This window comes from Cupressus sempervirens, chromosome 2 (assembly GCF_028749045.1).
Source record: "Cupressus sempervirens isolate cs-2001-9-10 chromosome 2, ASM2874904v1, whole genome shotgun sequence".
Classification (NCBI taxonomy): Eukaryota; Viridiplantae; Streptophyta; class Pinopsida; order Cupressales; family Cupressaceae; genus Cupressus; species Cupressus sempervirens.
In genome coordinates, this window is record NC_143119.1 from 373526755 (window position 1) to 373541649 (window position 14895).

General features: G+C 36.6%; 1 protein-coding gene across 1 annotated transcript in view; it reads right to left on the minus strand.

Moving 5' to 3' along the window:
- Positions 1–592: 592 nt before the first annotated feature.
- Positions 593–14895, minus strand: part of LOC149572694 (uncharacterized) — a 173764-nt gene continuing 159461 nt past the window's right edge. Inside the window, exons 6-9 of the mRNA XM_089813776.1 lie at positions 2037–2165; positions 1641–1856; positions 1373–1496; positions 593–1198 (exon numbers count right to left, since the gene is read on the minus strand). Of these exons, the coding sequence (XP_089669902.1) occupies positions 963–1198; positions 1373–1496; positions 1641–1856; positions 2037–2165 (705 nt within the window). The 3' untranslated portion in view covers positions 593–962. The remainder of the gene's footprint in view (positions 1199–1372; positions 1497–1640; positions 1857–2036; positions 2166–14895) is intronic.

The window sequence follows — 14895 nt, forward strand, 5'->3', positions numbered from 1 at the left end:
ATCTTTTTTCATAACTGCGTTGTGGTTTTCGAACAATTTTCTATAGTAATAATGAATGTTGCATTACAATTTCACCCATAATCATTTCCACCCAGTCAGCTAACGAATGTGTCTAAAAATCATCAATTGTTTGAGTGATGCAAAATTGTTTTTTTTAATCTTAGGATGCTTTTGTATCATTTTTACACTCTTATAAAGTTCCAGTAAGCACTGAACTAATTTTTGTATTTTATTTTTTTTGGCTTATTATTAAAAGAATCTATCAAATCAAATAGTATTAAAACTGGGCCATTCAAAGGAAAACCTTAAGTCAAATCCCGCCATAAGGCATGATAATTCTTAGGAACCAGAATCAAAATGAAAATAAGTCCACACCCAATTAACCCTACTTTAAATTCAGTCCTTGCGATACAAATGTATCAGGATTGTCAATAATTACGTTTGAATCTTTGATTAGTCATCTATTAGCCAAAGGTCTATCTTGGAATACAAAGGAAGTGAAAATCCTACCTTTAACTACAAAAATTGAAACAAGCAAAAAGTGGTGTCCTGCCTTTTTAACTGCATTCATTATTCATTCAGACAAATAGTATGTTTGAATTTTTCACTGCAATTAATTCAAACTAGGATAAACATTGTGCTAATTCATAGCAATCATGTTACTTGAAAGTTCAGAAAAAAATTGGCACACTCTGTGTAAATTACAATTCAGTGCTTGGTAGTTTTCAGTTCTCCATATAAGACCATCTTGATTTCAATAAGATCACTTGTATAATATTATTACCTTGTCAAACTTAAAGAAAACAAATAGACTGCCCTGATCCAACAAGAGGGATGGCTGTCACCCCTACAAAACAAATGCTGTTTCTTTAAATCTACAGAATATTTACTTCAAAGGGAGAATGCTGCACATTTCCTATCCCTGTTATTAAAAAAATTCCTCTTTTACTTATGAATTAACATCAAGGAAATTTGATTGGATCAGGCTGCAGTGCTGTCTCAACAAGTTCTTTCTGTTCACGTACATGCACTTGATGAAATCCTGTTGCTGTGGCAGCTGATGGAGCTCGACCAACATACTTGATATCTTCAAATGTACCCCAACCCAGTGCTTTCATTGCAGTTAAAAGACGCAGAGAAATATAGTGATAGCCTCCCATGTTCATGGGCTCTTCCTGGCACCAGACAATCTCTGCATCTGTAATGAATGAAAATTGGGAAAAAAAACAGTTAGTATGGCAGGTTTATTTTCTACTCATTATTAAATATTACACATTATAAATATTAAAGAATTAAAACAAGTTTGCCATCATGCATGGAGATCAGTTGTGACACTTTCTACTTTTGCAAGTCAATAGAGAAAGCAGCTTACTTGGATACCGCTTTAATTCACGTTGCACCAGATCATAAGGGAATGGGCATAATTGTTCAATTCGACAAATAGCAACATCTTTCCTCTGGACTCTTTGCCTTTCCTCATCAAGTTCGTAGTAGACCTGCAGGATAATCAGACAACTACTAAAGTTATGCATGGTACTCTGACAAGGGTAAGTAACTAGGAGAAAAGTATTAATTTAAAGCAGCTTAAAACAGCCATAGAAATTGTAGCCTCATTAACTGTAACCCAAGTCTAATAGTACCTTTCCAGAACAAAGTATTAGACGATTAATGCCTTCCTCCAAATCAGAATGGTCACTCTGATCCTTAATGAGGCGCTTAAATCGGGTCCCCTGCTTGTCAAATCCTGGATGGCCTTGAACATCATCAAATTCAGACAGATTTGATTTGCAGTCCCTGTGTCGAAGAAGATTCTTTGGAGAAACAACAATCAATGGTTTACGGAAATCCCGGTGGATCTGAAAATAGAAATAACAACCACTTTAGAAGTAAATAAATCTTCTAAAAGGAGCTAAGAAACATGTTTGAAAAGTTAAAATCATCCAGACTAAAGCTGTAATGATAAAAATTCCAAGATAGTGATACTCGCAAGAATTGATGTTTGTCCTAAAGCATAAGATTAGAAGAAAATTTCCTACCTGACGACGAAGAACGTGAAAGTAATTGGCAGGTGTTGTCACATTCACAACTTGCCAGTTGCATTGTTGAATTTGAGTGCGTAATGTAGGATCCATTTCAGGAATCACAAAAGGATTGTCATCACTGCCCTGAACAAAAAATCAGTGGAAACCAAATCAACTTTGTTAGTTTTCACTTTTAAATATTAGATAGACACAGATGCTAGGACCTTTGAGAAGATACCAAATAATTATAGAAAACTTAGTTGGTCATTTTGAATTCTGCACAAAAGCTAGTAAGATTCATTCAATGTCATTTTAAACAGTAGGTTGTGCAAAATGTATGGAAAATCTATTTACACTTGAAATTGTGATGTAATCAGGTATGTACACTCATGAACAAGTTAACCCTAGGATGCAATGCAATAAGCACATCATTCAATGTTGGGAATGATAACTGCAGCAACAACGCTGTAGCTCCTGCTCATGTGCAGCCAAAAGAAGTGTATTGGTAATGGAAGTCGACACAACAGAGATTTAAGCAATTATCAAAAGAAGAGAAAAGAAATGATGAAACAAACCATGAATTAAGCATATAGACTAGCACAGCTCCTCAATGGAACCCAAGAACAAATGAAATCATCACAGTACGTGACTTATGGATTGGAACGCATAATATAATAATAATATGTATAACAGCACAAACATGTAGGTTAAGTGAAAACTAGCAATCAGATATCCCTAAGAATATAATATTATGAACAAGCTGCCAGTTTCAAATTGCTACCCAGAATAGAACTACCACACACTTGTAGTATCAACATTTAGGAATTTTATGCAGTATATACATGCATAACTGCATTTGAACTACCAAATTTCAAAAACATTGTCTTTGGAAAATCCACTTATTGTAACAAGTGATGGTGTTATGTCTCCATGAATACATAGTACATACATTGAGATTACCAAATTACAAAAACCTAAATTTTGGAAATCCCACTCTATAACCACACCAGCATCCACTAGTAATCTTGCTATCAACTTTTAGTGTCAAGGGCTTCAAAGGTATGATACATGGGGATATATCCTGTTGTGACCTTATCACACATTGCCCCATTGCAATTGGGCACCCCTTTTACTTTTCGGTTTATTTGGTCTATTGAGTTTTATTTTCAGTACTTCTGGAGTAAACATCCTTGTTCCTCCTGATCCAATTGAAAGGTGGTGATTTTGACTAAGGTTTAAGTTTTGAGATGTTCTTGGATCTAGACTTGTGATTCTAAGTGTCAAGTTAAGATCCTTTTTTAAGGCAAAATGAGCACTATCTAAAGAATTCCTCAAAATTTCCAATGAAGGCCCAAATGCAAGCACACGAGTTGAAAAAGGTATTCAACAATCAAATTGGTCAAGTGTTAATCAAAGGAGGAAGTAGTAAAATGAATAAGTGTGGATCATGGTCGCATAAAGGAACAGAATGGAAGTGATCAAGCATTGATCCAAAAGCAAGAAAAGTTGAAGAATGGCTAAGTCTGTGCATGTGAACCCAGCAGTACTAAAAATAGATTCACAGAATGCAGAGGAATGCTCTAAACTACAAAGTTCCCCAACAAGCTGCAAAATGTGTCCAAGAATACATATTCTCTTAAAGAAAGGAAAGCATTTTCAGTATGCCACAAATATAGATGCTAAGAAAATGTCAAAGTTCCTTACAAAGGAAATGTTATACATTTGTAGAGAAATGACTCAAAACAATAAAAAATCTGAGTCACAATCAAAATGCACTCGGAATTCAAATTACTCACTAAGAGAAATAGGTTCAAGTGTTAAAAATCATCAATACTTCTGAAAATGCACTTACAGATGCTCAAGTGCAAACAGTGAAGAGAAATGTTTTGAACCAAGGAGAAAATCCACTCCCGTTTCTTATACGGGTTCAGGCCTATTCATGGAGATTTGAAAAATTTCTCCATGGCTTGAAATCTTTCACGGAAAAACAAATCCCAAATGAGCATCGAAATCCATTGCCATCCCCAATTTGAGCCCAAGCTTGGACATCATGGGTCAAGTGATTTTCATGACACCCGATAAGCATCCCATTTGAGATTGGAATGCTCAAAAATCCACTGATAAAGGAAGTGCATGTTAGCATGAATGCTGATGGTATTCCTTTAGGGGAGTATCCTAAGCATTGGAGAGTATTCACAATTGGGTTTGTTATTGATGTCAACATAGCAATTATTCTGTGAAGATTGGTTGAATAGGAGATAGAGATCAGACTTGTATGGACAACGTTTTGATGTTTAGGTGAAGTGCGGTTGAGGACATGTTCCACACTATGTCCTGATAATGAGGTCCAATGCGCGTAGTCTAAGTCGAAGATGTACTGAAGCTAAAAGCAATTTACAAAGAGCAGTGCAGAGGCAGAGTGCATGGAAAACAGTTTCTGATGATCCTATTATATCTTCTAACATAGGTATAATCTGGAGATGCACGGTTAGAAAGTGATAGAGGACAATCCGATGATGACATCTGCGAGTGCGCAAGTCCTGAAGTTGCACATATGAAGATTTGTATAGGCTGTGAGCCAATAGTGCTATTGTAATTGCAAATTAATTAATTATCTTATTATAATTAATTGTGAAAGCCTCAAGGCCGACTCAAGGAATTATTTTGAAGATGGGGTATAAAGGAAAGATATTTTCCTTGTTTGTATGATATGGAGTATGTGAAGTGATCAAGAAAGTGCGAATAAGAGCAGGGTGTTTGGTAAATGCGAGTAAGCAATCCAAGGGATTATTGGATGCGAAGTTTGTGATCTGGTAACAAAATCAGGAGTAGAAGTCTGGTTTACAAGACAGAGAAAGAGGAAGGAAGTACAGTTCAATTCTATTATTCTGCAAGAAATAATACCCAAGTTGCCGATTCAGGTTTGGGGACGGATTCAGGTTTAGGGTTCAAAGTTCCTAGGTTCGAGCAAATTTGTTTTTTCCCATTTGGGTTCGTGGTGGGTTCGTGAGTGTGTGTGTGTGTGTGTGTGTGTGTGTGTGTGTGTGTGTGTGTATGCGAAAAAAAAGAAACTCGCATACTTGTAAAACTAACTTACCAAGCCATTTCATAGTATGAATATATCAATGTTACTTGATTATTGATCAATGCCAATTGTCAAAGATAAACATTAAATACTCACTCATTAATCTATGTTAATGTTGTAAATAAAATCATACATTGAATTACTAAAATGCAAAATGGAATTTCAAAACATATACTACTTCATCAGATTGATAGATAATAATTTAATTTAATAAAGTTTGAAACATGGTAATAAATGAGTCCATGACAACTGTTTAATAGTTTATCAATGATCATAGCCTCATAGTATCAAAGATGCAAATGCCCTTTAAGGGTCAAATGGATCATCAAAATATGAGGGATAAATGGCTTTATCCTCATCTATATCATTTTAGGGTTAGAAGAAAAAAAACATTAAAAACTCATTTTGTTTTGTTTTTTTACCACTTTATGGCCCCACAAGCCGTGGGTTAGGGACCCCGCCTAGACCTGTCATGGACCCAAGCTCAAATCTAGACTCGGATGAATCTGGATCTAGACCCAAGCTCCAAGGTCCGAACCCGACAACATAGAATAATACAAAGATCATTTGGGCAATGGTTTCATTGGTCTTGGCCTTGAAGCTGTTTGGACAGTGGGTCCATCTACCTTCTACAACTCCTAACAGGGTTAGAATCTCCTAACAGGGATTCAAAGTCTCCTAACAAGGATTGATATGTACTGAATGTATTTCACAGACTCCTAACATGTTCTATCCTCTAACAAGGAACTTTTATATCAGTACATCATTTTGTGGGTACCATCCCCGCCAAGGTTTTCCCTCTAGTCAAGGGTTTCCCTAGTTAACAAATCTGTTGTTATTGTGCATGAGTATCTTGTTGTGGTTTCTGATTATATTGCTCATATAGTTAATTTTTTATAAGATTGATTAATTGTGATATTAGTTGTATAACTAATTCACACCACGCCCCCCCCCCCCCCCCCCCCAAGTCTCAGTTATATTGGTGGATTATATATTCTAACAATTGGTATCAAAGCTTCAGGTCCTTGAAGGGTAAGCTTAACAGCTTTGGGAGATCAATGGCAAGTCATTTTAGAAAAGATAGTCCTAAGTCAGATAGAGGAATTTCAACACCCAGAAGATGGAGATTCTCAGTGAGTTATTAGATTTGTGTAAAGAACAGAGCATTGAGTTTCCAGATCCAGAATCCTTTTTGTTGCATACAAAAGAATAGAAGCACAAGCAAAGACAAATCCAGATCTGAAGAAGACGTGAACATCAAGGAAGGTATTGATCTGCTTATGAAAAGGGAGCGAGAAGGTATGAAAATTTTCATTTGTTGGACATGTAAAGAGTTTGGTCATTTTTCGTCCAAATGTCCTAAGAGAGTAAGAAAAACTAGAAATCATTCACTTTCAGATGAAGATGAAGAAATTAAAGTATGGAAAGATTCTTGAATGAGAAAGACGATGAGCTTGGATTGGTTAAAGAAGAGGAAGTAAAAGAAGAGTTAGCTCTAGTAACTATTATTGATCCAAAGACTAATCATGAAAATACAGAAGTTTTCTTTGAGACTAACAATGATTTGAAGAATGAGAATCCAATTAAAGAGCAGAGATCTAAGCCTAGAGAAGAAGAGAGAGTTCAGTTGTCAACTCCTAGCAGAAGTATATCAAAGAACCATCCTCCTGATCAGATCATTGGAAGCAAAATCAGAGGAGTTCAGACAAGAAATCAGGTAAGTGAATAAGTATGTGAATTATGTTTGATTTCTCAAGTTGAACCTAAGAGTGCAAATGAAGCATGTAAGGATGATCATTGGATTCAAGCAATGAAGGAAGAATTAGATCAAATTGTGAAGAATGACAAATGGGAATTAGTTCCTAGACCTAAAGACAAAAATGTTATAGGAACAAAATGGGTGTTTAGAAACAAGATGGATGAGCAAGGCAAAGTTGTACGGAACAAGGCTAGACTTGTGTGCAAAGGATATTCACAGCAAGAAGGAATAAGTTAAGAGGAGACATGTGCCGCTATAGCTAGAATGGAAGCAGTGAGAATGTTCGTTGCTTATGCAAAAAATAAGAAATTCAAAGTGTATTAGATGGATGTGAACTCAGCCTTTCTGAATGGAGAACTTGAAGAAGAGGTATACATTGAGTAGCCTGAAGGATTCCCTCTGACAGAAGAAAAAGAAATGGTATGCAGATTGAAGAAAGTTTTGTATGGTCTAAAGCAAGCACCTAGAACATGGTATGCAAGGTTAAACAAGTATTTGGCAAAACTTCGATTTGCTAAAGGTATGACAGATAGCAACTTGTATTAGAAAGAAATTGAGAATGGTTTGTTGATAATAGCAATATTTGTTGATGACATAATTTTTGGAGGAACTGATGAAGCAAGTGATAATTGTGCAGAAGAAATGAAGAACGAATTCAAAATGAGCATGATAGGAGAGATGGAGTTTTTTCTAGGTTTGCAAATCAATGATGGTATTTTCATTTCACAAGCTAAGTATGTGAAGGACTTGTTGAAGAGATTTGGTTTGGAAAGTTGTAAGCCTATGGTACACCAATGACAACTGGTCAAATTATCTAGCAAAGATGAGACACCTACAGTTGAGCAAAAGAAGTACAGATCCATGATTGGAGGTTTGCAATATCTGACTCAAACTAGACCATATATAGCAAATGCGGTTGGGATTGATCCTAAGGAGTATCATTATGCAGTAATAAAAAGGATATTCAAATTTTTGAAAGGTGTTGGAAATATAAGATAGTCTAGGTTACTAAGAGGGGAGGGGTGAATCAAGAACCAATAAAACTTATTCTTATCAATTAATCCGTCATATGTATTATGATCTAATTGCATGTACGAGAAACTGAAAGCATTAAAACATTCATAACACTTTGACACACAATATGGTCACCCAAAAACCTTCCAAATATAAAGTAGAATTGGGGTGGGGATGATACCCACAAGCTTTAGTACTACAGTATAAAGTTGGCCTCTTAAAGCTTACAATGATCACTTCTGATGATCTTCTCTATTAGGAGCAATAAAGACTGTTAGGTCCACCTTGTAAAAGGATTTACAAAACATACAATGAAGTATACACTCGATAAAGAGATTTACAAAAGTCTATTAAGTCTACCTTGTGAAAGGATTTAACTGTTCCACCTGTTAGGATGAACCAGTGGTTGATCTCTGATCTACAACTATGATTTGCTGAATGAGATTCCTTTGTAGTGTAATGATCACCTTGTTGTGATAGATAAATCTTGGTTGCTCCTTACACTGCTTGTAGCCTTTTTACTTCGTGCTTCTACTCTTGCTTACATATTATATATTTTGGATGTGATACAATACATTACATATATACCAATCCAAGTTACAATTCATCAAAGTCGGCTAAAATACAAGTTTCACCAAATTACACAAAGTCGGCCCAATTGCTGGTACTCGGGTTCTGAAGACACACCCAGTGAAGTTTTGATACTCAACAACCATTGTCAACACTCGGCATTGTCATGCACTCGGTAGACGTAGAAGCTCGGTTCATACTAATCACTTCCAAGTAGTCTGAACTCGGCCTACATTGGTGACTCGATAAACAATTCAAAACTCAGCATATATACTGAATCACTTGGTTGATACAGCATAGCTCCGTCAACACTATCATTGTGAGCTAGATATAAACTGAATCACTTGGTTAACACTGCATAGTTCGGTCAACACTAGATTCACATCACTGAAGCTATAAACTCAGTAAACATTGGAGAACTCAATTTGCACTGAGAAACTCGATAAACACTATGAAGCTCGATTTACATTGATAATCACCAACTTGGTAGATACTACTCGGTGTGAATTGAATACTATTTATGGAACTTGGTGGCAATTGTAGAACTCGGTAGAGCCTAATTTACTTGGTTAACACTGTAAATTGCAAGATAAGCTCGGTAGCTGCTAACCATATCAATCAAAACTGAATACTCAAAATTTTAAGTTCAAAACAATATTTAGTCTCCATCCTATGTGTTCAACTCGGTAACATACTCTATTTTTGAGATTTTACAAAATTGCTTTTGTAAGAGATGTTTTCTGATCATCTATACATGTATATGTATAATATTATGATGCTCTCCCATACATATACATCATACTTTACTTGCTATATACATATATCTCATGTCCTCTTATATCTTCTCTTCTCATCTTCTCCCCCTATATTGCATCTTCTCATTTTCTCCCTCATTTTGACATTAATGCTAAAAGTGTACGCTACATGGTAATACCAAAATGTGACAAGAAGTCATAATGTACCTTTAAAATCAGTGGCATTGTCTTGTCCCAATTTTCTTGTAACACCTTGCTTGCATGCAATGCAATCTGCACTTCTACAGATAGCTCCATCATGTGATCAGCTATGGAGAAGTTGTTGTCATGGATGAGAGTTTTGGCATCTGCAATGTGTTTCTACAATGCATCCATGTTCGGAAGAATCATGCCTTGAGGGTCTACAAGTGTGGCCCTGATCCTGGCTTCTTCCCTTAATAATTATGCTTGCATATTAGTTAGAAATCTGATCGTTGTGTAATGAGTAGAAGTGTAGCTTGAGTCAAGTGACAACTGGTCTGCACTTGCCTTCAAGTCTTCATTTATCTTGGAGAGTTTATCTTTGATTTTCTGAGTAAAGATAGATGTATCACATAATTTACTGAATAGAGAAGTAACATTATTGGCAGAGGTATCCAATGAGATGAGGATGGTAGACAAGTCTACTTGATATATTGCAATTTTCTGTGCAACTAGCTCCAATACTTTGTTTTCAAATTTCTTCTCTGCTCTTTGCAACAACTTTTCTTGCCTATTCAGATCTTCATTAAATTTCTGAACAACTTTTGCTAACTGAACCAAAATAGGTTGTGTACTATCACCTCGATACTAAGTGCATTTGCAAGTATGTTCTTTGCATCTTCTATCACTTGGTTTTCTCTATTTTTCTCCTCTCTAAGCCTCTGTTGCTTAGCTTTCTTCTGCAATAGCTCACGTACTATGTGCATTTGATCAGGATTCAGAGTAGAGATATTTCAATTCGAGATAACTATATCCTCATCAAGATCAATGTCTTCTTTATCTTTTCCTTTGCTAGAAACCTTAGTACTCGGTTGAGGCTTGCTCTCAATTGTCTTTGTACTAACTACTTGTACACTGGGAAATGTAACAATGGTGGAAATAGAAGGACTAGCAACAAAAGTAGATATTACACTGATTGTAGAAATACCTAGTTGTTGAGTAGCCAAATTTGATGGAGGAAGCACTGACTGTTCAGTAGATGAAGTGTTGATCACTTCTGTCAATGTAGTACTTAGCTAAACATGTGCAAAGATTGGTTGGGTGTTTGGAATTGCAGTGGTTTCCACAACCAACTTGGCAGAAGCTTTCTCTGAGCTTGATGGCTTTAAAGCTTTGTTCGAAGAGTGAGGAAAGAAGGCCATAATTGCTGATGCAATCTTCTCATGGTCGGTTTCCTCAATGCTTTGAATCTCAGGGAGATTCTCCTCGGTAGCTTCTTGTTCTTGCTCCTCATCATCCTGATTAACATCATCTATTTCTTCTTCATCATCATTGCCCTTTTCTTCCTTGTCATCTTCATCATCATCTTTATCATTGACATGAACAAAAAAATCACTCTTCTAATGAAGATTGTATACATTCTTCCATGTAGTAGTGGCAGTCTTCACCACATGTTCAATGTCATCAACCAATATCAAGCAAGTGTTAAATTTTAGAGTAAGTTTCTCTTCATTCCTTTTCATGGACTCTTTTACTTCTTTGTCATTAAGATTCGGCATGAGTTGCGTTAGAGTCTATTCATATATATCCTTTGCAGTTTTCTTAGCATGTTCCCATCTTGGCTTGATTCTTTCCATCACTTCATTGGGAATTTATTGTGCAAGTTGATTAGGTGAATTTTTCTATTTACCTAACTTGGACATAATCATGTCTTCAATTTCTCTTCTCTTTTGCATTCCTGATCTCATATCTCAGTGATTTAAAGTTTGTCATGTCGGCTCCAGAATTAATCTCTTTTAGTTTCTCTTGAAATGTAGGTGGAGGCTGTTTGAAAATAACATCCTATGCTTCCTCACCTAATTTCAATTTCTTTCTAGATGTTCTTCTAGTGAATACTGCACTAGATGACTTGGTCGGTCTGGTTATGATAACCTTACCTTTCTTCCTGAATGGCTCTTCTTCTGATTTAGTTTCATCTACCTCTTCTTCCACATCATCTTCTTCCACATCATCTCCTTTACCTTCTATTAATAGGAGTGTAGAATTAGCTTGTCTCAATTATGCTATCCTCTTCTTTCCTTTGCTAATTGCTTGAGGAAGCTTTATTTCAAATTTTATTCTTGCTTTGGCTTCATCATATCTACCAAAATATGTAGTCTTGGGATCCACAAGTTCATTCAATAGTGCCTCAATGATGTCCTTGATGTCATCAATGTTAACCTCATAGCTTAGAGACTTAACCCACACCACTCTTGGTTTGACTGCTTGAATGTATACCTTGTCACAATCTACCATAAAACAAACATCATCCTTGTAATCTTCTACAAGTTTCTTGGGAATTCTGAATCTATTATTCATCTTTTCTTTGAATGAATCAAAATAATCATCCATGATACTGACATAGTTTTCACCCATCTCTGCTATATACTCATTGATCTGGTATAGTACTCGTACATCTTTTCTCCATATGACTAAACCTTTTGAAGGGAAAAAAATTTGCACAAAGAAGAATAAACAAGTTAAGAGTTAACCAAACTTACATGGGTTATTCTTCGAAGTCCTGATGCTCTCCATGTTTTTGTTGAACTGAATTAACATCAGCTCGGCAAAGTCGAAGAACATGTTCTTCACTGTAATGTCCCCATTTTAGCAGTTGACCAAGTGTGTGTGCGTTAGCCTTGTTCTACATGGTCCTGAGGGCTAACGAAGGGATTAATGGGATCTTGGAGTGTTTTGGCCTAGTCATTTCCAGTTTGGGCCAAAACGAAATTGATTTACTCAGTTTCAAGCATACTTACTATTTTTAGTAAGTCGGCAGGACATAGTGCATGTCAATTTTGGTGATTGGATTCGATACTCCTCGGTGAGAGCTTTCCGATGAGCTATCACTCGCATTATTCGAAGTCCGATTGCTAATACATTTTAACGCCTGAAGTTTTATTAAAGTAACGTCTAATTTAATTGTAAAATATTAAAGTGTTACTTTAATATTTATTTTATGGTGATGTGTACCCAAGGGAGACATAAGGGGTATTTTAATATATGTTTTATATATTACACATCTTTTATCCCACAATGCCCATATGAGTTGAGCGGACCCTTGGAAATAGAATAAAAGGAAGCATTTGTGGCTTCATTAGACAAGTTGAATATGAGAAGAAATTGGTGTGTGAGTTGCAGCTCCGTTATTGGCATTTGAGGACGTTTATCCTCTCTTGTAACATTCTAGACGTCATTCCCTTGGGGTTTGGCTTTTGGAATTTTTTGTTATCGGCTTCATTATCAGGCAGTTTAGTTGCATTTCCGGCTACAGGTAGATTTAGTATTTTGCTCATATCTTCTTCACTACTTGTCCGACGCTTATGCCGCTTTGAGGGAAGAATATTACCAAGGTAGTGGACTGATTGAAGGAAAAAGTACTGTAGCAGCAAGTTCGAAAGCATGGGCTGGAGTATTATGTCAATAATGCTGAAGTAATTAGTGAGTTGATAAATCTGTCATGTATTTGGTTTTTATGAATTCTGAAAATAACATTTTATTGGCAGCAGTTCATTTCCACTTTGCATATTATAGTAGTTTATTTCTTGTTTATGTTGTATGATACCAATTCCATGCACAAAACACAATAAACAAATAAACATTTGATTTTTGGAGTTATAAGGGGTTTAACATATTAAACGGAGAAATAAGAGGTTGAATGCAAACTGTTTGACATAATTCCTTTCAGCAATTTGGCTTAGTTTTTGGGACATTCAGGGGTGCCCATTACAGTCTCTTCGGCTTCATTATCAGGCAGTTTAGTTGCATTTCCGGCTACAGGCAGATTTGGTATTTTGCTCATATCTTCTTCACTACTTGTCCGACGCTTATGCCGCTTTGAGGGAAGGATATTACCAAGGTAGTGGACTGATTGAAGGACAAAGTATTGTAGCAGCAAGTTCGAAAGCATGGGCTGAAGTATTATGTCAATAATGCTGAAGTAATTAGTGAGTTGATAAATCTGTCATTTATTTGATTTTTATGAATTCTGAAAATAACATTTTATTGGCAGCAGTTCATTTCCACTTTGCATATTATAGTAGTTTCTTTCTTGTTTATGTTGTATGATACCAATTCCATACACAAAACACAATAAACAAATAAACATTTGATTTCTAGAGTTATAAGGGGTTTAACACATTAAACGGAGAAATAAGAGGTTGAATGCAAACTGTTTGACATAATTCCTTTCAGCAATTTGGCTTAGTTTTTGGGACATTCAGGGGTGCCCATTACAGTGGTATCAGAGCTATAAGTCCTGCCATCCTGTGGAGGTCTTATAGGGAATTTGGAACAGCTGGATAGAGGGAAAAAGTGTTTGACGAAATGTCAAAACACTAAAATCAGAAATAAATAAAAACACAGGCTAAGCATTTATGTTTGAGCATGCAACAGGGGTCTTATAATTTCCGCGATACCAGAGCAAGACAAAATAGGATTTCAGACTTGCAAAGCAAACAATCTAGTACATCCGTGCAGGTGGACATTGAATCCAACCATATAGACACAGAGGAGATATTCTTTGATCAGGACAATAATATGGGTGATCGAGATGACAGGAATACAAGATTAGGCGGAGGCGAAAATGCTGGTCCAGATCAGGGGGAGGTACTGTTCAGACAGTTACTGGATACATTAGAGCAAGGGCAGCGTATGCAGCAGGAGCAGAATAGGCGAATGGACATGATGTTGCAGCTCATGGCTAGACAGATGGGTGTCAATATTAATCCAGGTGATGCCAACAACAGAAACAATAACAAGGGAAACAATAACAACGGGGGAAACAATAACCATGGAGGCCAAGGCAACAACAATGGTCCTGAGAATAACATTAATGGTAATAATGGACACGGCAACAATGGGAATGAGGCTGATAACTTTAGACACGTTGCACACCCAGCGCGGACTACGAGCTCGAGACCTCTTCTACCCACTTTTCCACCAAGAGATCCGGTTCAACCAGTAAACGAACCGCAGATTACCGAGTTACAGGATCAGTTCAGGAGGGACTGGGAGGCTAGTGGACCGGAGTTTCAGGCGGATATTTCCCTCAGAGATTATATGGACTTGAGGATGAGACACATGCCTAGAGCAGAAGGGAGGAATCAAAACTTTGAGCCGAGGAAGAAAGTTGGAAAACTTTCTTTACCTTATTATGATGCTTCAGGGAAGATGACTGCACGAGCTTGGGTGCAGAAGGTAGATACATACTTGCAGCTAAATCCTGTGCCTGAGGAGGAGGCTATCAAGTATGCGGCTATGCACTTGGATGGCGTTGCACATGAATGGTGGCATCATGGCATGGTGACTTTGGGGCATAATCAGATTACATCCTATGAGGAATTCACCGAAACATTGATTGAGAGATTTGACACTAGGGATCCCGAGTTACATTTCAAGGAGCTAGCACAGTTAAAACAGTCAAGTTCTGTGGATGCTTACATTGCCGAGTTTCAACGCTTGTCTGTACTT